Source organism: Myotis brandtii, unplaced genomic scaffold, assembly GCF_000412655.1.
Source record: "Myotis brandtii unplaced genomic scaffold, ASM41265v1 scaffold55, whole genome shotgun sequence".
NCBI classification, from domain to species: Eukaryota; Metazoa; Chordata; class Mammalia; order Chiroptera; family Vespertilionidae; genus Myotis; species Myotis brandtii.
In genome coordinates this window covers 2,048,007-2,072,094 of record NW_005370042.1, presented here as the reverse complement: position 1 = coordinate 2,072,094, position 24,088 = coordinate 2,048,007, and the positions used below count along the sequence as shown (strand labels likewise).

General features: G+C 47.1%; 1 protein-coding gene across 1 annotated transcript in view; it reads right to left on the bottom strand.

Moving 5' to 3' along the window:
* The window catches only part of ZNF704 (zinc finger protein 704), a 99,547-nt gene extending 80,046 nt beyond the window's left edge, over window positions 1-19,501 (bottom strand). Inside the window, exons 1-2 of the mRNA XM_005878187.2 lie at window positions 19,447-19,501; window positions 9,219-9,460 (exon numbers count right to left, since the gene is read on the bottom strand). Coding sequence (XP_005878249.1) covers window positions 9,219-9,439 — 221 coding nt within the window. The 5' untranslated portion in view covers window positions 9,440-9,460; window positions 19,447-19,501. The remainder of the gene's footprint in view (window positions 1-9,218; window positions 9,461-19,446) is intronic.
* Between the last annotated feature and the right edge of the window lie 4,587 nt (window positions 19,502-24,088).

Below are 24,088 nucleotides of genomic sequence, written 5' to 3'. Positions count from 1 at the left end.
GTGTGGCTCTTCCACAAAATACCGGCTCTTCCACAAAATACCGACTTCTGCGCATGGGCCACGAAGTTTCAATCGCATTGTACATGCGTGCCCGCATGTGGTATTTTGTGGAAGAGCCACACTCAAGGGGCCAAAGAGCTGCATGTGGCTCGCGAGCCGCGGTTTGCTAACCACGGCTCTAGATGAACAGACAAGTATTTATAAATTATTCTGCAGTGTACTGATTACAATATATTTTAAAGTTCAAATCCTTCTGTGCCATATAAAACCATTATCTGGAATAAATATGCTTTATATATGCAAATATAGGGAAGTGAGTAGAATCATACATAGCAAGGTGCTAATAGTAGTCACCACCGCCCTTCTGGTGTTTTTTGTTTTATTTCTTTGCTTATCTATACTTGCATATTGTTTACAATGATTGTGTACTGCATTATGATAAAAACACAGTTATATGCACAAATAAGAGGAAAAGAACAATAAACAAAAAAGGAATCAGCAGCAATATAGAAGCCACAATAAACCAAGGAGGTTTCACTCATTCTTTTGGTCAAGTGCCTTCTATGTGCTAACATAAAACTGAGAAGTTATCTGACTGTCCTGCCAGCAAAAGCAGCAAGGCTACCCGCACACTGCAGCAGGGGCAGGAAGGAAGGGATTCGCTCCCACTTGCTAAATGACCTGGATGGAACACAACGTAAGCAAAGAAATGAAAGGAATCATGTTGCAGAGACATCATAGTCGTTGCAAATGGATAGAAATCATTACATAGACAACATCTGGAAAAGAAAATGGACATTAATTGGACAAAACTGAGAGGTAACGAAGTAACAAAAATGAGAGGCCAGTGGTTCCCAGCCTTTTTCTGGCCACGCCCCACCTACGTGTCTCTAAAATCCTGATGCGCAACCCCCACCCCCCGGCACCAGCCCCGTGACATAGAATTCCTATTTTTCAAACAGTGAACTCCTAGTCACATGGAGGAAGCCTAAAAGGCCGTTAACTTGGTCCAAACCAGCTTCCAAAGAACATGGCATCCATGAAGGAGAAAAATAAAAGAATGAAAGGACCACTGAAGTACTGAGGAAGAAACCACTAAGAAATTGTTAAAGAAATAATAACATGAAGTGATATGAAAAAATAGCAAATAAAGTTTCAAAACATACAATTGAGAACTGAAATGCATAGGAGGCCCCTAGAACCATACGAAATGCAAAAAATTCACTGTTAATAACCCATTCTCGAATTGGCCCCTGTGGGGCATGTGCCCACGTTGGGAGCCACTGGTGTGGGCAGTGCAAGCGCAGAGCGAGATGCAGACACATCAGGGAGGGAGAGACGGCGTCACTGCTAGGGAAACCTTCACGTTGTGTTCATGAGTTTTGACTTTTTTGCCTGGCTGACCTGTTTCTTTAGAATATAAGTAATTTTAGGGCAAAAGCTCAAGGTTCTCCATTCTCTTGGTCTTAGGAAGAAATACACGCATGTAGAATCGTTTAGCTTTTGATTCTGGTGATAATTACCTAAGAAAAATATTAGATCACGTTGACTATCAACGAAACTGCTCTTCCTTTTGCAGCTCAACATTTCGAAACTCCTTCCAGGAAACAGCCACAGAGAAGACAACCGCCCAATATCCAAACTCTCTTCAGCAGTCACATCAGCTCCCCGGGCAGCAGGATGTCACACCGACAGACACTGAAAAGTGGCTGCAATTTCCCAACACGCCTCCCAGTCCCCCGGGGAGCCAGGCGTCGCGACCCCCAGAGCCTCTGGAGGAGGAGACGGAACAGGGAAATGCGAGGGCTTTGCAAACAAGGCTTTGCAAACAAGTGCACTCGCTTTGCCTCGCCAGTCCCAGCGGGGAGCCAGGCCTCGCGACCCCCAGAGCCTCTGGAGGAGGAGACGGAACAGGGAAATTCGAGGGCTTTGCAAACAAGTGCACTCACTTCTGTCTGGACACACCACGCGGTGCCTGTGCGAGCCAACAAGGGATGTGATTGAGCTTTGAATAGGTCAGTGGTTCTCAACCTTCCTAATGCCGCGACCCTTTAATACAGTTCCTCATGTTGTGGTGACCCCCAACCATAACATTATTTTCGTTGCTACTTCATAACTGTAATTTTGCTGCTGTTATGAATCGTAATGTAAATATCTGATATGCAGGATGCATTTTCATTGTTACAAATTGAACATAATTAAAGCATAGTGATTAATCACAAAAACAATAAGTAATTATATATGTGTTTTCCGATGGTCTTAGGCAATCCCTGTGAAAGGGTCGTTCGACCCCCAAAGGGGTCGCGACCCACAGGTTGAGAACCGCTGGAATAGGTGAACTGTTCAGGTAAACGTGTAAAAGGATTAAACTACAGCGAGACTTGAACCTCAGGGTGGGAGGGAAACTTGAGGATTATTTTCCCTGCCTGGTCTGTCCATGGCCCAGTGAGCAGAATTCCAAGGAACTTTTCCACGTAAGTTTGTGGAAACGGACGTGAAGAGCCACGGCGTACGTTTAGGGAAGCATCGCCTGGGACAGACGTGCGGAGGGTGGACACGGAACTAGGCGAGCCTGGGCTCAACACCAGGGGATGAGTGACAGCTCACGTCGGGAATGCAGAGAGGACCTGCACGAATCCAGCAGAGATATCTGGGGGGGCGGGGGAGGTGGGTAGGCCAGAAGCCCCAGCACCCAGAGATGTGGAGACAATGCAAACGAATGACCTTGGGTTTCTGAATGGAACTTGCCTTTTTTCTTAAAAAAAAAAAAAATGCTGTTCCCTCTGCTTCAATGGCACTGTAACTTGCAGTTTTTGAGATATAAAATGTGAAACATAAGGCAAGGGGTTCTAAATCAGCAGGAGACCAATTAAAAGACTTAGACTGTCATTCAGAAACATTCCACAGAAGGCAATAAAATGAGGGGGTGGTGGGTTCTATTTCAATAACAGAGGCTGCAGAAGGATTTTATTTCTTCCCACTGTCAGCCAAATATATCCAGCACTGATCGGAACATGGGAAGTACACTCTTACATCATGTTAAGCTAAGAGAATGCAATCCAGGCCTCAGAAGACTGAACCTGAACAGGGCTCTGATTCTCAGGGAGGCTCGTGCGAGGCTCCCTACCCTATCTCCAGTGGTTTATAACGCTATCGATAAACACTATGTGTGCAGTTAACGTAATAATCAAGTTATGTTCAGCTGGGATCCCACCGTTTTTTATCATAAACTAGAGGCCCAGTGCACAAAATTCGTGCACAGGTAGGGTCTCTAGGCCTGGCCGGCGATCAGGGCTGATCAGGGCCTTTCTTCCCCAGCTGCTGGCTGTCGGCTGGGGCCTTCCTTCATTCTGCGCCACCCCCTGGTGGTCATCGCACGTCATAGTGAGCAGTAGAACTCCTGGTCGGTCAAACTCTTGGGGTGACAATTTGCATATTAGCCTTTTATTATATAGGATAGGAAACCCACCCGCATTTCTTAGTGAGGGCGAACTGGCGTTTGGGGTAATAGATATTTACTGTGCAGGACTATTTTGTGCAACAAAAATTGTCCCCATAGACATTTGCAAATGCCTCTTGTGAGTAGAATGGGACTTGGTAGTGGTGACATGAATCACCCATAGAAAACAACTGGTTTTGACTGCTGTAGAATTTATGTCCTTTAAATGTGCAACCATTTGCCTCTTTGAAAAAAAATGGATATTTATCCAGAAACTAAACAAAGCCTGGAAGTACTGTTAACATCCCAAGTCGTAGGATTCTGTCTGAGAATACATATAAAAACTTGCAAGGAATAATCATAATAATGCATTAGGCTGAAGTATTCAATTAAATCACAAATTGCTTCAGAGTTGAATTGGATGTTTGGCTTAACTGGGAGGCCTGATGCAAAGGTGGGTGCTGACCCCTGAGACCAGGCAGTGTTTGATGATGAAGCCTGATGTTTCTTGGTGACCCTGCTGGACAGGACAGACGAGCTCAACCGGTCCAAGTGCCTGAAACATCTGTAAAAACAGGACAAATGGAGGTTGTTGTGTCCAGGGTGTGCGGCCAGCGGAGTGGGAGAGTCCCAGTCTCTTGCCTTTAGGGCAGCAGTTGCCAACCTTTTGGACCTCACGGACCACCGGTTGGTGACAGGTGCTTTAGGGGATAGTCCTTTCCTCTAGCTGACACGTTTGGGATTTCAAGAGCCCACGGTATTAAAACACACTCTTCAAGAATTCTCCTCTTGCTTAAAACTGTATTCCCAAAGTGATCTGAGATGTTTTTCGAAGGCATCACTGACTAGCTCTCTATAACCTAACATAACAATCAAATTCCCAAGGCATTCCAAGGTAAGCCCAACTCTCCAGCCTTAACCCTCAATACCTTCCCACCTAGACCTCTATTCATAGGAGGGAGAAAACAGGCATTAAAATTTAAAAGAATCAGTAACATTTTAAGCCAATAACAAAGTAAACCTTTCCGACTTAGGAGTCTTTTTAAAAAAATTGTCATATTTGCTGCATGGCCAAGTTTGCATGCGGCACGCATTGATCAGCTATTCGTTATGTAAAGAAGCATAATCAAATGCATGCAGTGTGGGGGCCCAGCCAAGCCCCGCCCGCTGGCTGGGGTGGCCCACGCTCCGGCTGCCCACTGGGGAAGTCACAGCATCTGGGGACCAGGAAACAGGCTCTCGCCCCCAGAGGGAAGCTGCTTTCATGTCTTTAAAGAACCAGAACTGTGATGTTATCATTTAACCTGCCTCTGACTTAGATGGGACTTAAACATTTTAAAGAATTATAATTGTACAAAACACAGTTACGCACAGCTGGGAGTCATTCTTTAGGGGGCGCCGTGGAATCATGCTGCTGAGTTTTCCCCGTGAAATGCCTCCTGAGCCAGACGCTGATGCGTCTCTCCTCCCAGGGACCGCACCTTGAGGAAGACGGCCACAAAGAGCGCCTGCTCCATGCCTGTCAGTGTGAGTAGGAAAAGAACCCCAACCCCTGTCTTAGGGATCAGTGACAGCGGCGCTGAAATGTACAATGGGCTGGTGCGTGACCCTGAAGCGGCACTGCCCAATACAGTGGCCACTCGCCACACGTGGCTCTCCAGCTCTTGAAGTGCCCCGTTCAAGTTGAGATGAGCCGTAGCAGTAAAATGTGCACAACCTCGAGGGCCTGGTGTGCGGAAGAGCATGCAAAGCGTCTCACTAATACCCTTTTATACTGATCATAGAAAACAACGCTATTTGGATATATTAGATTAAATAATGTAGTTTTACCCTAATTATTTTCACCTATTTCTTATATGTTTTTATTGATTTGAGAGAGAGGGAGCAAGGGAGAGGAAGGAAGAGAGAAACACCAATAAGAGACCCACTGTTTGGCTGCCTCCTGCACACTCCCTAGTGTGGATAGAGCCTGAACCCTGGGCATGTACCTGGACCAGGAATTGAACCAGGGACTTCTCAGTGCATGGGAGGACACCCAGTCAACTGAGCCACACCAGCCAGGACTCTTTTTCCTGTTTTTAATTAGCTGTTAGAGATTTAAAACTGACACATGGAGCTCACGTTACATTTCTATTGGACAGTGCTGCTCAAATATTATTCTTTTAAAATAAACAAGTGATCAACATCTCTGAATTATTTATTCATCTTTAATGATTGTTTGCCTTTCTGTAATAAAAACAGGACCCAGGCTCCTACTGGCAGAGGGAGGGGGTGGTGGGAAGCAGTGGAGTCCAATTATTTCTACACCTGATGGTTTAAATTGTGAACAGGCACAGGGAGGAAAAAAGATGTTGAATCAAATGTAAATGCAAACCCATTCTGAGAGGTGACCTACGGCACGGGTGCCACCGACACTGAATGACAGCTCTTGGAGCATTCTGGAACATTCCCAGGTACACAGCCTCTGGCACAGAGCCGAAGTCCATCGAGCGCAGCAGTACGGCAGGTCCCCCTGAGGTCTCGGTGGTTAAACATTGTCTAGTTTGCTGCCCGAAAGGATTTACGTGAAAGAACATGTATGAATGGCCCCAGGACTCTTTGCAGGTGGTCCCTGCAAATGTGGGAATGTCACACATTTAGTATTTCACTTCATAACTATCCAACTGCTCCAGGAAGCATATCCTTCGAAAATGGCAGTGCCATAAATTATTAATTATTTAAAAAATTCATATGAATGACCCAAAGTCTAAGTTCACAATGCAATTCTGAAAGGTGACACATTCGAATTTGATGCAATTGTGTACTTATAATCCTATATAATAAAAGGGTAATATGTAAATTGACTGTCACTCCGTCACAAAGATGGTGGCGCCCAGTCCTCTCAGCCCTGCCGGAGTCCCCCAGTCCCAGGGGGGCAGCTGCTGATAGCGGGCAGCGTGAGCGACCTGGTGGAATGCTTGCTTCCTCACCGCAGCAACGAGGCAAGCGTTCTGCCCCCAGCCATGGATGGGCCTCTAGTCCGCGGAGAGCCTCTGGGCAGCGGGCATGGAGCGGCCAGGCCCTGCAGAGAGCTACTGGCACACAGATTCATGCGCAGGGCTACTAGTAAAAGGATATAAACACAATAATTAGAAATTGATGAATCTTGAATGCCATGAAGTCAACACAAATAAGTGTGGAGAGTTCTCTTTAAAACACACACACATGTACACATACATGTACCCTGAGCCAAATTTATGTCATAGAACACCCACTTCCCTAAGTTACAATTACGACAGCATCGGCCCCTGGTATCAGCAGCAGCACAGGAGGGAGGCCTGGTGGCTCAGAGGCTTCCTGTCTTAGCTGCTAACTTCCCCCACATTTTTGTAGGTATTAGGAAAGGGGGTTGCAGTATATGTGCATTTAAATTAGAGAAATTCACCCACAGGCACGTGGCAGGAAGGAAGAGCTGCTTTTAAAAACAACAGACAGGAACCCCACCACTCCATCCCATTCGATGAAACGTTGCCCCAGCGTAGCAAGGGAGAGAAGACTTGTCTTTTTAAAACTGGTTTCAGAGCCCAAGTCTTTCATGTAGCTCTGGTCTCCCAGGTGACCGAAGGCATCGTGAAAAATACTTTTGTCTGTACCTAACCTTGGCTTCTGTGTGGACTGTAGACAGCAAATCCCTGGCTAGAGGACTTGGTGGTGTGCTGACGGCACCATGTGCTCCATTAGGCCGTAATGTCAGTTACACTGGTCCCAGTACGTTCCTGGCTCCTTCCTTCCGACCACCGCCTATGCCTGTGCTTTGGAAAGATCGCTTGGCTGCTGTGTCACAAAGACAGACCTTAGCCAGAAGGCAGGAACAACAGTTACTTGGTGACCTGAATCACTAACATGATGGAAAAGGATAGAAGTGGACAGAGGTTTCCCGGGAAAGGTGCCGGGATGGCTGCTTCATGGAGGTTGCTTCGGTTGCTAACAGGGGTCCACAAATTACACAGCATCAGTATTCTCCAACATGGCATTCTCTCCCAATGCACACCTTTTAATGTTGACTAAGATAAGCTTAGAGCCACCTTTTTACTCCCCCTCCTTCGGCAGTTTCCCATTGGTTACAGAGTGCAGCCCCAGGCGCTGTGCATGCAGTTAAACATCTGCTCGGGAACTGCTGGGCTTCTGGAGTTTCAGTAACAGTGATACCCATCTTGTCTAATCTCTCACTTAATTTCAAATGTGAGACAGGAGACTTGTCTATAGGTGCACAGTATATACAGACCAAGGAAGAAGTGTAGGGAACACCATTGAAATGTGGAGTCACAGTTCTCCACTGTGCATACAGGATATTGCTTGTAGCTCAGGTAATTTTCTAATTTTGAATGCAAAGGTAGGGAGTTTCTGAAATTCAAACTATACAATTCCCAGAAGGATCCCATAAGACAAACATGATCTCATTGTATCCAGCAAGTGATAGATATGACATCACTGCATTTTTAAACCCTGCAAAACAAACAGTGCCGTATGGCTCATTTTTCTTTTTGCCAACAGCAAACTAACAACAATCTGGCGCCTTCTAATAAACTGCTGCTGGCTCTGGGAGTACTCGAGGCCGCATTTTCTTTATCCCCATTGCTACTGGTTTGCTAATAATTTCTTTAGCCTCAGAGTTATAACTAGAAGACACTTACTACTTTGCATAATCAAACTGCAATTGCTATTTGGGTGAAATCCAACCAATTTAAGTATCCATACTTTAAAAAAACCCACCACAAAAAATAAAACAACAGAAAAACCCAATATCTGGCAAAAGAGAATAACAAACACCATGCTCTAATGAACAGGTAGTCTAATAAGGTTTGCCTAACGTCTGAGTTATTTTCTTTGGGAGGTTGGAGAGCAAGTGATATGAAAAATATCGATCTGTTTAAAGGCATCACGGTGTGTAAATGGCAACAAATGAAGGCTCTTCCATAACACGAATGACGGGAACAAGGATAAAAAACTCACTTGGGGTTAGAAACGTAACCGAGCCTTGGGCCTCTGGTTACACGTGTGCTCCTGGGTGATCACCCCACATTTCTGAGTCTGTTTACTCATTTGTAAACTGGAATTACAATACCTTACTATCATAAACACATCAGCTTTCTGATGCCCCCCAAATCCAGGTGAGATAAACGATAAGCAGGAAAATAAGCAAAGGTCTCGGCCTGTGTTCCTCTCCATGCCACTGTCATCCTGCCACAATGTTGGTCCAAAGGCACCAATGGGGCTTAAGTAAAATTATAATGTGACCAAAGCGTTTGGTGTTTCAGATCAAACCTCAGGCCCAGTTCCAAGGTAGATCTGAGTTTAAAGAGTTACCCTGAGATAAACCGCACCAAACCTTTTCTGTAACGCATCACACATAAATATTTTAGGCTTTGTGGGCCACCTCTGATTTATGTCACACATGCTTCATTTTTTCAACCCTTTAAAAAACATAAAACCACCCTTACCTCGAAGGCCACACACAAAAAAGGCCAGGGGCAGACCTGGCCCGCGGCCGACCCGAGACCAGCGTGCTTACTGTTAAGCTATGCTCAGTCTACATCTCATGTCTTCAATGGCCCCCTCCCTTTTTTCTCTTTATTATTCATTCACCAAAAATCTAATGAAATTTTCTTTTCTAGCACTACAGGAGTTCTGAAAAGCTCTATTCACACAAGCACCAGAAGGAAGTTCTTGGAGAAAACCTTTCCTAGGTTTCTCTACTTCACACCGCGCTCCTAGCAGATGGAGGGCCCGCGGGCCTTACCTGGCCGGGGGAACGTCGATGCTGGAGGAGACCACTTTTCGCTTCTGCTCAAGGAGACAGATGGAGCGGGCGTTTTCCCTGTCATGGTCCGGGCCTCGGGTGGCTGGCCTGGTGTCGGCGGTTTTCACGTCTTCCTCCATGGCCAAGGGGAACCAGGGCTGATGAGACAGTTTTTTACTCAAGTCCCGTTTTAGGTCCTCGGGGTGAAACGTGAAGGTCATGTCTCGCTTAATGCTCCCCACCTGTGAAATGAACACAAATTCTCACTCACACACCTGTGAGTTCTGCAGGACCACGTGCAGGCGGCCGCCAGCACAGACCGCAGACGCCACCCTCCCTGGTCATCTTGAAGGTTGTGTAGTTTAAATGGGAAAAATGCAACATACAGATAAAATACCTGACACCACAGAGTAATATACGATTAATGCATCTTCTGTCCTCTGCAGACAAAAGCATAAAACACAAGAGAAGCCTTTCGGGAGAACAGAAACTTCGGAGGCTTGAAAGCATAAGACTTGTAAAAAAAATCCAAAAATTTAAAACATCATTGCTTTCTACAGCTGCGAAAACTCAATTAAATCAATAAATTCCTTTATTTATTTTAAGCCTTTATTGTTAGAGTATTATAGATACACCTCTTCTATTGCCCCTCTCCACTTGGTTCCTGCCCTGCCTCAGGCATTCACAACCCTACTGTCTATGTCCACAGGTAATGCATATGTGCATATAGGTTCTTTGGTTAATTCCTCCCACCTCCCACCCCCTTCCCTCTGAGATTGGTCAGTCTGTTCCATGTTTCCATGCCTCTGGTTCTACTTTATTCATCAGTTTACATTGTTCATTAGATTCCTTGTTCGTTTATTTTGATTTTTAGATTCAATAGTTGATAGATACACATTTATTGCCATTCTATTGTTCATATTTTTTACCTTTTGTTTCGTCTTCACCTTCTCCTTCTCCTTCTTTTTCAATACCCTTTAACATTTCATGTAATACTGGTTTGGAATGATGCACTCCTTTAGCTTTTTCTTGTCTGTGAAGCTCTTTATCTGACTTTCAATTCTAAATGATGGCTTTGCTAATCTTGGTTGTAGGTTCTTGCTTTTCATCACTTTGTATATTTCTTGCCACTCCCTTCTGGCCTGCAAAGTTTCTGTTGAAAAATCAGCTGACAGTCATATGGGTGCTCCCTTGTAGGTAACTAACTGCTTTTCTCTTGCTGCTTTTAAGATTCTGTCTTTGTCTTTAACCCTTGGCATTTTAGTTATGACGTGTCTTGGTGTGGGCTTCTTTGGTTTCCTCTTGTTTGGGACTCTCTGCACTTCCTGGGCTTGTAAGTCTATTTCTTTCACCAGGTAGGGGAAGTTTTCCGTCATTATTTTTTCAAATAGATTTTCACTATCTTGTTCCCTCTCTTCTCCTTCTGGTACCCCCATGATGTGAATGTTGTTACTTGAAACTGCCCCAGAGGCTCCTTACACTATCTTCATATTGTTTTATTCTTTTTCTTTTTGCTCTTCTGATTGGGTGTTTTTTGCTTCCTTATATTTCATTCTCAGCATCCTTTACTCTACTGTTGATGCCCTGTAAATTACTCTTTATTTCAATTAGTGCATGCTTAATTTCTGACAGGTCCTTTTTTATGTTGTTGATATTCTTATGAATTTCCTTGAAATTCTAAGTTCCTTGAAGTTCTCACTAAGTTCCTTGAGAACCCTTATAACCACTGTTTGAGCTCTGTATCTGGTAGTTTTCTTGCTTCCATTTCACTTAGTTCTTTTTCTGTTCTTTCATTTGTGACATGTTTCTTTGTCTTCGCATTTTGACTACTTCCCTGTGTTTGTTTCTATGTATTAGGTAGAGCTGCTATATCTCCTGGAATTGGTAGAGTGGCCTTGTGTAGTAGGTGTTCTGTAGGGCCCAGTGGCTCAGCCTCCCCAGTCACCTGAACTGGGCACTCCAGGTGCACCCCTGTGTGAGCTGTGTGCACAGTTCTATTGTAGTTGAGCCCTGATTAATGTTGGCATCACTGGGAGGGATTGACACACAGGCTAACTGGTTGTGAGGACCAGCTGCAATTACATCTGAAAAGCTGCTGTGCAGGAGACACTCCTATGGAGCAAGTGGCCTTGTGTAGTAGGTGTCCTGTAGGGCCCAGTGGCTCAGCCTCCCCAGTCACCTGAACTGGGCACTCCAGGTGCACCCCTGTGTGAGCTGTGTGCACAGTTCTATTGTAGTTGAGCCTTGATTAATGTTGGCATCACTGGGAGGGATTGACACCCAGGCTAATTGGTTGTGAGGACCAGCTGCAATTACAGCTGAAAAGCTGCTGTGCAGGAGACACTCCTATGGAGCAGGACTTGCTTCAGTGGGGCTTTGGTGCTCACTGTGTCTTCCCCTTGAGTATGTCACTCATGGATGTGTAGAGTTGTAATCGGGCGTGGTGTGAAGCTATCCACTAGGTGCACTGGCTCTGGGGCCTCCTGGGAGGTACAAAGTCAGCCTATGCCTATGCCCTGCCCAGAGCAACCCAGCATGAGCTACAAAGCAATCTGCAAATGGCTGCTATTTGTGTCGAGCTTGGTGGTGCCCAGGAGAGGCCAAGCTGTGAACCAGGGTGGGCTGCAGCTAGTGCCGGGCCTGGGGCCACTTATTGAGAGGTACAGGGTAGCACCCAGCATGAGCTACAAAGCAATCTGCAAATGGCTGCTATTTGTGTCGAGCTTGGTGGTGCCCAGGAGAGGCCAAGCTGTGAACCAGGGTGGGCTGCAGCTAGTGCCGGGCCTGGGGCCACTTATTGAGAGGTACAGGACATCCTGAGGCCAGCTGCTGCTTCTTTGAGAGATTTTAGGAAAGTCTAAAGGATGATACAAGAGAGGCCAGTTGAATGGAAAAGCCACTGGAAATTGCTTGGATGAGCCTGCAAGCAGGGAAGGGTGGGGTCTCAGGGAATCACCAGGGCAAGGATAAAAGTGTGAGCCAGATTGATGGAGATTCAGATATGGTGCAGCCTGTCAGCTCTGTGGCAGGGAGGGCTCAGCAAAGGAACAGTGGCCTCTGCCAGGCCTCTGTCTTGAGGAAAGCTGCCCCTCCAGCTCTTGCCCTGATTCCAGGCAAGTTAGTTCCTCCCTGATTATCCCAGGTTCTGAGTAAGTCCATGCACAGGCCCTTTAAGAGAACTGCCTGGGACTTCCACAGCCTCCGTGTCACTCAGTCAAAATCCCTGCTGGTTTTTACAGCCCAAAGTTACGAAGACTTCTCTTCCCAGCACTGGAAACCTGGGTTGGGGGCCTGGTGTGAGGCAGGGACCCCTGTTCCTCCGTTCCTCCCTGATTATCCCAGGTTCTGAGTAAGTCCATGCACAGGCCCTTTAAGAGAACTGCCTGGGACTTCCACAGCCTCCGTGTCACTCAGTCAAAATCCCTGCTGGTTTTTACAGCCCAAAGTTACGGGGACTTCTCTTCCCAGCACTGGAAACCTGGGTTGGAGGCCTGGTGTGAGGCAGGGACCCCTGTTCCTCTGGGGGGCCTCCACAGCCTAGATATCCCTCCCGATTAAACAAACACTGCACGTGGGTGTCAGTCCAGCCGGTTCTTCGATTCCACCCGTGTCTCTGCCCCTCCTACTAGTCGCCGTGAGCTTCTTCTCTAATTCCCTAGTTGTAGGACTTCTGTTCAGCTAGATTTCAGGTGGTTTTGAATGACGGTTGTTCTGTATTTAGTTGTAAATTTTGATGTGGTTGTGGGAGGTGGCGAGTATTGTGTTTACCTACACAGCCAGCGCATCCGGAAGCCTCTAAAATTTTCAAAGTCAATAAATTCTTAAATATTTCATGCTGATTATGTTCACAGAAGACAGTGATGACTAAAAACACCAAGGCTACCCTTGACTGTGAATACTGATCTTCACCTACTCTTTCGCTCATGAAGACTTGGATTTTATCCTTTATTTGCAGCAGTTCATATCTTAAGGAAATCCCTCCATTGATATGACAATAAAAAAGACATAAGCCTTCCTTATTGTTGACTAAATACAACGATGCTTAAGGCGTAAGACAAATACGAAATGAAACCGCAGGGAATTGAATCTGGCGATTTCAGAATCCGGGAAGACTGAGAAGGAGACTGACGTTACAGAAAGGTTTGGGCGAGGTGATGGGGATTGGAGCGAACCTGGTCCAGTCTTAAGTGCACGAAGAGAGCCGGTGCCCTGGGCCCTCACTCTCAGGGATTTCAAAACACGCCTGTAAGACATGTCACAGGTCCACACCACAGTGCATCCCTCAGCACTTTGTTTCGGGGGTGAGTAAATCTTTGCCCACCCACTCGTGTAGAAGCTCTGCTTGTTTGTTTCTTCTTAATTTCAGGTAGGGGGAAAAGCACAAAGAAGGTGATCAAATAGAGTTAGAACTTTAAAAGCTAAAGCCACAAACAAAGAATTTTTCAGAATAACATGAGACTAGGATGCATGTTCAGTGAAAGTGGAGACTTGGCAAAGCATGATATCAGTGGCCAGAAACTCTCAGACTGAAGGGAAGCTCGGCGGTATGTGTGTGCTGGAGTCACAGGGCCTGCCCACAGAGGAGGGCCGCCAACGCCCGGGGAGGACCTGCGCTGTCGCGGGGACTGGGCCCGGCTCGCCGGCTGCATGTCAGGCAGGAGGGCCTCCCTGTGCTCCTGGAGGCCGAGCCAGCTCCACAGGAGAACCGTCAGTCACGCCTGCCCACTTGTAACTAACCAGTGACCACGTTTCTCAGAGCGCTTTAATAATATAAAAGGCCAAGAAAAATGAGTGTCTTTAAGAGCTAACTGTTTTAATGACACCAATACATTATACAGAGGAGTAAGAAAATATTTCAAACTTCCAATAATGCAATCAGTGTTCAATAACAATGTAGTCTATTTATTATTATTATTTTTTAATACTCACCTGAGGATATTTTTCCATTGATTTTTAGGGAGAGTGGAAGAGAGAGGGAAAGACAGCAGAAATATCAATGTAAGAGAAACATGAGCCCCGACCATGGCCCGGGCCGGGGAGGAGCCTGCAAGCAAGGTACGTGCCCTTGACTGGAATCGAACCTGGGACCCTTCGGTCCGCAGGCCAACACTGTATCCACTGAGCCAAACCGGCTAGGGCAACAACAATGCAGTTTAGAAAATTGACAAATGCAATTGCAAATGTTTTAAATATCCATCTCTAATCACTTTCTGCACCATGTTTCTTGCCTGGAGGCGAGCGTGAGAGCGGGAGCTGGCTCACTCCCAGAGCAGCTCAGTCCCAACCAATGTTACGGCGGAAACATGCTACACACCAGGCATAAAAGAGGAAAGCAAAGCCTGGTTCTGATGTTACCAACAATCTCTCCCTAAGTGCCAAGTACATTAATTAAATATTTAAGGAGTCATTAATATTCATCTGTAGCAATAATTGACATCCATGCCTCCCTGGGGGCCAACAGAGCTGGTGGAATGATCAGTCCAAAGAGAGGTGGGAGGGGAGAACATTACAGCAAGCTCAGCTGCTAGCTCACAAGCGGAGGGACAAACCCAAGCATCTACAGCCAATTAATGGAGAAGTGATGCTATAACTGTATGTCACACTCTTAGCCAAGACTTCATAATAAAATACATTATAGTAATATTCAACAATGTAAGCTATTAATCTTCTATAGTGCATTCCAAACAAAAAACCCATGTCTCTGTAGTAATTAGGGAATTTTCACAATGCAATGGCTTCAAAGACTATTCAGCCCAGACACCTTGTCTAAAAGTGGAGTCAAAATGAGTTAGAAATGACCAAAGAAAACAAAAATGCAGAGCGAGGAAGAGATTATGGAGACATTGAGTCCTAGGCTCCATGGTTTGTAAGGTGTGAGGACATGGGAATGTTCATTGTGTCACTGTGCTTTAGTTTACACAGACAGTGATGCCATCTTTAATGTCCTTCTTTTCATATCCGATATTATATTTCAAAGATTTTGTAGAAGGAGAGTTCACAGGAGAGCAGCGTGGAGAGAGGACGTGAGGTAAAATCTTGAGACGTTGGGCTCAGAAGTGGCCCGAGGAATTGGGAGGTGGCTGGAGAGGATGCGGGACAGGGAGCTCTCACGGAGATGACACAGGAACCGTGGGCCAGCAGCTCCCCTCCTGGTGGCTCCCCAAGGAGACGCAAGCACATGCCCATACAAATCCTGTAAGGACTGCTCACATGGCCACGCAGAGTCGTGTGAGGACTGCTCACACGGCGCTGGTCAAAGCCAGGAAGTGGGAAAACACTCCCATGTTTATCAATGAAAATGGGTGCGTGCGCTCTGCTGCCTGCACAGTGGGCCGCTGTTCAGGAGTGAGATCCCGGCCCCGGGCCGCATGGATGGACCTGAGGGCATCGTGATCCACACTGCGTTACTGATCTGTAGAAAGTGGTCAAATAGGTCAACCCGAGGAAGAAAGAGTGCATTTGGGTTTGCCTAGCACTTAGGACTACGGGAGTCTGACTGTCTCCTCAGGAGTAAAGTATTTCTTGGGAGGAGAGAGGAGGACGTAATGCTTCTAGTCTGGAATTGGTGCTGCTGCACAATTCTGTGAACATACTAAAAACTCCGAATTCACACCTTAAAGCGGGACTTGTAATGGGCATCGGTTACATCTCAATAGAGCTGTTACAGTAAAAACAGGCGGGGTATGTGTGTGTGGGGGGGAGAGGGTGTCTGAATGCCGCTGCCTGGCTATATCCTCCCCCCACCACACCCCCGCTCCTTCCCACCCCGCTCCCTCGTGGGCTGGGCTGACATCCAGTCCATCCAGGGGCAGGGACACTTCGAATTCCCCCAACGGAGAGAACGGGTCCTTCCTTGCCCAGAGGGGGCCCCAGCGTTCACGGCCCTGGTGGCGGGGACACTGCCTGGGGACGGCTGTGGCTGCCAGTGAGGGAGGGCTCCTTAGGACCAGCTGCCTTGGTGTTCCTGGAACAGTGGGGGCACCTGGGAATGCTGCTCCCAAGGAGGCCGGGGCTCAGCCAGAGAACCAGCCAGGAGGAACGGAAACCCGACAGCATGGAGGGGCTCGACAGCAGCGACATCCATGCAGGGACGCGCAAAAGGAGAGCGACAGGCCCGCCAAGCGAAGTGAGGACGCTCCGTCCCTGGGGACACAGCTCCGAGGAAGGGTGGCGTCCCTGGGCTGTGGACCCTGCAGAAGTGCCCTGAGCGAGCAGCACAGGCCAGAGGGCCCTGCCAGGTGGCGGCAGAGCGGGTGCGGCTCTCCCCAGGTGCGCTCCTCTGCCCGTCCATCCGCCTGGAGCAGAGGCTCCCTGCCCCCCGATTCACTGACCCTCAGCAGGGAGTGCACCCCAGGACCCCAGTCCACCAGGGGAGGGAGACAGGCGTCCGGGCAGGCGTCGGGCTTCGTCTCCGCGCCCAGAGCTTCGGAAGGCGAAGGAGATGGCAGGCTGGTGCCAACAGTCACAGAGACACACCCGGCTCTGCCGGGAGCACGGACCTGGCAAGGCCACCTGGTCTCCGGAGGCCAAGAACGTCCTGTCGGGAGCGTCGCCGACTGGACGTGCGGCTTCACCTGACCTGCGAGGAGGCGGGAGGGAACCGCCAGAGCAAAGGCCCACCTCGGAGCCTGACAAATACCAAGGAAAACAGGAGAAAAGGCAAGGCGGAGGGTTAGGAGGAATCTCAGTCGGAATTTTAGAAATTATATCTCGTGGGCAAGGAAGGAATCCCTGACTGTACCCCGGCGAGGCTGGGGCTGGGTTCTGGCCGCCTCGTTTCGGGTGGACGCTGGCAGATGGGAACTCGGACCCGTCGGGCGGCCAAGAACCCCTGGGGAGGAGCTGGGGATGTGTGTGTGGGAGACAGGCTTCTGGTCCACGTGGCTCGTCTTCACTACATGGCGCTCTCCCGAGGGAGGGGCTGGAGTCCTGGGACCAGGGCCCGATCTCTCCTGGCCTCAGGGCTCCTCTCCTCCTCCTCTTCCCCCCTCAATCTCCCTCCACATTGCAGTGAGGTATTTAGTTCCTATAAGAAATATTACTTTCTACTTAACTGTTCCCACGGACTCATAAGCTGGTAAGCGGGGGAGTCTCAGAGACTCCCAGTCTCACTTATACATTTTATTTTAACGATTTTTTTGTCGAGTTTAGACGTACTTTTCATTTTTTTAAAAAAAAAGTTTACTTATTAAAAAACACACACTTGTTAAAATTTCAATAAGAAAGTGTGTAAGATAAAAGAGGGAAAGCTGCCTGCTCCTCCCCACTGCACCCCGAACCTGCCAGACAGGTCCGGCCGGGAGAGAGCGCCTCCAGCTCACGCAGACCCCGAGGTCGCCTGAACCCACGGCACCGTCTGTGCTGCCGGTGCTTCGACACCCGTGTGATGGCGCGATATGTATTCCCCGCGACGTGTCTTTTCACTGCACAGTAAGCCATGGGCATCTTTTCATGTTAGAAGCAGATCTACATTTAAACATGTTGACGACGTAACATTTCACAAGATCATATTTATAAACCCATCTCTTCTCGACATCACTGAGATGCTTCCAATGTTTCATTATTAACAGTAATGCCGCAGCCTGACCCCATGGCTCCGTGGTTAGAGCGTCAGCCCACGCAGTGGAGGGTCTCGGGTTCGATTCTTGGTCAAGGGCATGTACCTGGGTTGCAGGTTTGATCCCTGGCCCTGGTTGGGGTGTGTGTGGGAGGCAACCAATCAATGTTTCTCTCTTTTCCCTTCCTTCCCTCCCTTCCTCCCTCCGTGTCTGTCTCTCGCTCTCTCTTCTACTCTCTCTAAAAATAAATGGAAAAAATATCCTTGGGTGAGGATTAGCAACAAACAAGAAATAACAATAATGCCACAGTGACCTTCCTTATGGGTGTATGCTTATACCTTTATGCCCTTAAGCAAACATTTTGTAGGAAAAGTTCCTGGAGGGTGGAAGTGCTGAATCAAACAACCAACGTTTTGTTCATGGGGAAACACAGTGCGAACGCCCCCCGATGGACAAGGCCTAAGCCACTAAAAGGGCATCGGACACAGCCATGCTGTGAGGAGGAACACATGCCCGTGATTTATTAGGAGAAACAGGCAAATGGCACTCGGATGTGTCAGGCTCGATTCCACTGCATGTAGAAGACCGTGCAGCCCGCCGGTGGCTGGTTGGTTGGGGCGTCGTCCTGTGCACCAAATAGGTTCCCGGTTCGATCCCCAGTCCTGTGCGTGCAGGAGGCGGCTGATCGATATTTTCTCTCACATCGATGTTTCTCTCTCTCTCCCCCAACCCCTTCCCCTCTCTCTAAAATCAATAAAGCATATCCTTGGGTGAAGATTACAAAAAAGAAGAAGAGAAGGCGGGTTGCTAAGGAGCTCCACCCCTTAGAGAGCAGAGGCCCGAGTGGGCCATGAGGGCGCCTTCCTTTCTCCTCTTGTATCGTTAGACCCCATGTCCACACAATGTTTAAGTGATGAAATCATGGGAAAATTTTACTTTCTTTAAGGTTTCCAAATTTTAAAAATTAAAATAAAGAGACAATTTTAAATTGACAATTGAGGTTCAGGAAAAGTATGAGGACTAATCTCTGAGCTGGTTGCCAGGTGAGGGTTCGGGCCTCTGTTGCTGGGAGTGAACCTCTGTGGGAGGCGGGGCCAGGGGAAGGGAGCCTATGTCAGTGTGTCCTGCACCCCTTTGTGCTGGCATCGAAGGGAATAAACTAAAAAGCACAAAAGGCATTGACCCTAGATTCCTTATAATATTAAAAAATGCATATTTCCTAAACAGCCATCAATAACTTTTGGGTTAAATATGCACCAATAAAATGTATGGTGAAAAACAAAGACATATTTCTATATTTATTGACACGGAAAAAACATTTAATACAGTAATTGAAAACAAGGAAACAGAAATGAGTCGATGTAACATGATCTCTGAGAGGAGGGATGTGTATCTATAAAGAGAGAAAAAAATCTGGAAAAACTTGCCAAAATGTTAAGAATGGTTTTCTTGGGAGCAGAATTATAGGCCAATTTAACTTCCTATTTTGTTTGTAATTCTTACAACGTTTGTGTATAGTTTTATGTTTCAAAACTTATGAAGTTATTCTATTATGAAAAATACACATCATTTTTTATGTAGTTAACTTTCTTAAGAACCTGATACCTCATACTTTTTATTCTACCAGCTTTCACTTATGTGTATATTAAAGGGGGAAATGAATTACTTACAACAATACATCCATTTACACTATGACTTTCCACGGATGATTGGCTCCCCTCAGCATGAAAAACCACAGTAGCTTCAACTGAAACCTCCTGCCACCCAACACAGGCGCCTTCGTCCACATCACACACACACTCGCTATCCACGTCCTTTCCTGCAGGAAAACAAAGCTTCATGTTCAATTATCTGAGAATACTACCAATTACTGAGTGAGCTGACACATAAAACTCAACGCTTTTACTCCAACGAACAGCTTTTGTTTTCCCAGGAGAAGATAAACAGCATATCTATGAACATGACATACTTGGGAAATTTGCAATATTTTAAACAAGAAGTTAATGGCATCTATTTAAATCTTGAATTTCTCTAAATGGTGTCCTTTGTAAAGATGCTACTTTCTAAGACGGTGACTGAGCTCACCAGCTTTTCTCAATACGAAACCATCTGGTTTCCCCAGGAGGACCCTACCTACGGGCGCCCCAGGAGGGTGGCTTCTCCCTCAGCCACTGGCTTGACCAATCCCTCCCTCTGTTACACTCAAGTGCATCCCAGGACACCAACACCCTCCCCGCGGATTTGCCCTCGTGAGATGCCAGCAAGCATGCGTCAACACTCACTCCTGGAAATTGTATTCACTCATCTCAATCCAATAAGATTTGAGGAGTTGGCCCTGGAGATTCACTGAACTTCCAGGAATCATCTGCAGAAAGCCAACCCATTTGCCTTTGGCGGCTTCTGAACAGCAAGAAATTCTGGAAGAGAGAATGAAATTCAGGCCACAGCAACAACCACCATTGGAGAGCAAGCGGTGGGAGGCAATGCTCGGAGAATCTTCCATTCGAAACCACATGGGCACACCAGACAAACTTTGTAAGAGAAATTTTCCTACTTCAGATAGCTTTTTCTCACATTAGCATTTATTTTAAAACTTGCTTTCAAAGCGCATAAATTCCATACTTAGTGACTGACGTGTGAACTGCAGTGTGGAAACGGAATCAGACCCACAGATGTTAAAACATGTCACAAAAGAAGCCAAGGTTATATGAATAATAGGAACTATTGGTTTTTTAATTAATTAAAAATACTACCACTCAGGGTCATGCTCAAAGAAAGATCAGACTCCTTCGTTGATTGATAAAACCGTGTTCAAAAATAGTCCACGGAACTCTACTCCTCACTTCAGATTAAATTCTCCATGTCATGCCAGGCACCCAGAAAAACCAGTGGGCTGGCCAACTCCCCAGTCCTGAGGCAGAAAGTAGAAACACTGCAAACACCGCTGCTTCCCATTGGTGGCCTCTTGACTCTATCATCCCCTTAGCCCTCGGAACCAACCCAGGGTTTCGCTGACTACTTCATCCACAAGCGTATGGCTTCTCTATACCAAGACAGAGTAGCTGGCGATGTGATGTTGGGGCAGCAAATAAAACACAGCACGTCGGAGTTGAGCCCCGTGTTGGGTTGGGGCATCATGCCCGCCCACCTTCCAACTTCCCCATCTCAGCCATGAGTTTTGTTGGGGCTGGGTTTACGACAGCACGTTTTAAATTAATGTCTTCACAAGTTACTACCCAACAGCGCATGACCTGGTTTGACTGATGCCGGTTACTCATCAGTTAGCACGGAGAGCGCCTGCAAAGCTCCTCGGTGGAAGGCAACTTGGCCGGGGCTCCAAGCCTTCTATTAACATTCTGCAAGTGAGAGCACGCACTCAGGTATTTTTAAAAAGCCTTTCTGACAAGTCCCGAGGGGAAATGTCCATTTCTGTAAAGTCAATAGTCAATTCAAGCTCAGCCACGTTCTTGTATATTTCTTCCAGCCAAACGTAAACAACAGGGAAAGTGAGTGTCGGGCCAGTGTTAATGGGTCTAACTTCAGTCTGGAGAATTCTGAACCTAGCACATTTGTTTTGTATAAATTGAAGTTTAACTTGACCAGTCACATCCAACCCCTGGGGAAATCCTGTGGACTTTACCTTCAAGAATAGATACAGAATCCAGTCCTGTCTCACCTCCGCCATCCACAGTGGACACCTGGTCCGGCCACCGTCAACCCTGGCTGCATCTGAACAAGCCTCCTCCCTGGACCCGTTTCCATCACTGCCCTACCTTCCCAGACCCAGTTCCTCTTTTTTTCTTTAATTTTTTTGAATCCTCATCTGAGGATATATTTGTATGGATTTTAGAGAGAGAGAGAGAGAGAGAGAGAGAGGGAGAGAGAAGAATCAATGTGAGAGAGAAACATTGATCGGTTGCCTCCTGTATGCACCCTAACCAGGGATTGAACCCACAACTTAGGCATGTGCCTGACCAGGAATCAAACCCTCAACCGTTTGGTGCATGGGATGATACCCCAACCATCTGAGCCACTGGGCTAGGGCCCCCCAGTTCCTCTTGATAACAGCAACCGGCCTGCCCTGGCGACACCAGGCTCAGCTCGTGTGCCTCCGCAGCACAGACCGCCCAGGGATTTTCAAATTCATCAGCAGCCACCACAGTCTCACAGCCTTTTGCTCACAGAGCAGATTAAGAAGCAGATTTTAAGTAGAAAAGCATATTGGTTGCCAAGGGTTCCTCCTTCAACATACATTTCATTTAAAATACAACTTATCATTCCTTTGAGCAGAAAACAAGTGAAATGAAAAACAAAACCTGAAAACGAATGAATTTGCACGTTAGCTTGGATTGTGATCCTAGTTTGCAGGGAGCCAATTAATTCCACTAGCAGCACAGATGACCAAATAAAATCTGTTAATAAATGCAGCTAGTGCATATCCAAGAAAGTAAGCAGGACATACTAGAATAAGTTTGTACATCTGCTTATCATAATTTTAATTATTTAAAATAAAGGTCCAACTGGTGTATAAGAGAGTAGGTGGCAATGTGAGGAAGAAAAACCTGCCGCTTCAACACACTCTTTCAGACGAAAGTAGACGGCTCAGCGGAAAACGGGGCCAACCCACGATAGATGAGTAAAAAGGTGCCCATGACCTTTCAACCCACTCAGCATCCTTCCATCCTGCTTACTGCCTGTGGGCGTCAGGCTTTTTTAGCCAGCCATAATAAACATACGTGTGTGTGTGTGTGTGTGTGTGTGTGTGTGTGCGCGTGTGTGTGTTAACACCCTTCTCCTAGTGGTCCTGGGCCTGCCAGAGCCCTGACACAACATAACACCTGTGTAAAGTATTTATGCTTTACCCACCTCTCTTCTCTGTGGCCCACAAGCTGCTTGCAGGCAGAGAATAATTTTGCTCAGTTTCATATCCCAGGCGCCTGATAGGTGCATACTTGGCACATACTGGGCACTTGATAAGTGATCACTTAATTAGCGTAGGAAGTGATGATAACGTAGCGATGGGGCCAGCCTGTAAGAGCCGAAGGGGAGAGGGTCTGTGAACCCCGAGATGGAGTGATGGCTGTTCTGTATTCACAGTACTCTTGAGTATACCGAGGCAACCGCAAGGACAGCCGTGGGAGTAATAATAATGGCTGTGAAGTACAAGTCACCGATTAAAATCTCTTCACACACGTTATTTCACTCCAATCCTCCTCCAGATCCTGAAAGGACAATCTTAAAAAAGACCCTTTCTGGACCTCTGACCCTGCTCCCCTTTTGCTGCTGTGGGAGTCAACTTATAAGGAAGACGTGTCTCCACTTCCCACCTATTCCCTCTTCTACTTCAAGTCAGAACCTCCCACCACCTCCCACCACTCGGAACCAGCGACAGGTCCCGAAAGCCAGACCTTCCTCACGGCTGCCGGCAGCACCAGAACCGTGGGCGTGGGTTTGCCAGCACGTGCTCTGCACATTGCTGCCCCTCACTGGCTTACTCGTGCCTCCGTCGCATGCCTTGTGGGTCAGGGGCTTGGCAGAACCTAAGTCACACGGGATTCTAGCTGCAAGCGATTTGGGACATTCTGGCCACAGCAGCACGGGAGACAATGCAGAAGGGATGGTGGAGGTGCTGGGAGGGAGTCTTTGCAGCCTCCTCTCTGCTACCCACAAAGATGTTTGTAATCTATAAACATCTCTCCACTTCTATGGCCGCCACCGTTTCTCACTTGGAATACCACAGCAGCTTCTGGTCTACTCTACCCACTTCCACCCTTAACTCCCAAGAATCCACACATTATTAGAGAATCAAATAAAAATGAAGAAGAATATTTTGTAACTTCAATAGACCATGTAAAAAGATTATTAGTAATAAACTATTGTTCTTAGATATAACTATTAAACCTTTGAAAACATCATTTAAGTTGTTGGCTACCTATGTGACATGCCTGGAAGGTGCCAGGAAGATGCCTGGTGCAGATATGAAACCCAATGCCTAGGAACGAAGCCAGAAAGTCGATCAACAGGGTTTAAGAATGCTTACATTTCTAAGCCAGCATTCCTGGTGAAACACTAAATATCCCCAAAAAAGGAGTCAAATAAAACTGGAATCAAATCCTAGCTCTGTCACTTGCTGGGGGTGAAGATCAAGGTCTGGTCCTCGTCTATGAACCAGGCATGACGGGTGGCAGAAGGGGCACCCAGTACCAAGTCTGCAACAGTGCTCTCACTACAGTGCCTGGTGCAGGTCACACGGGCAGTGAGCTGCGGCCCCTTCTCTTGGGCAAGACCTCACGGAGGGAGGGATAATGCTGG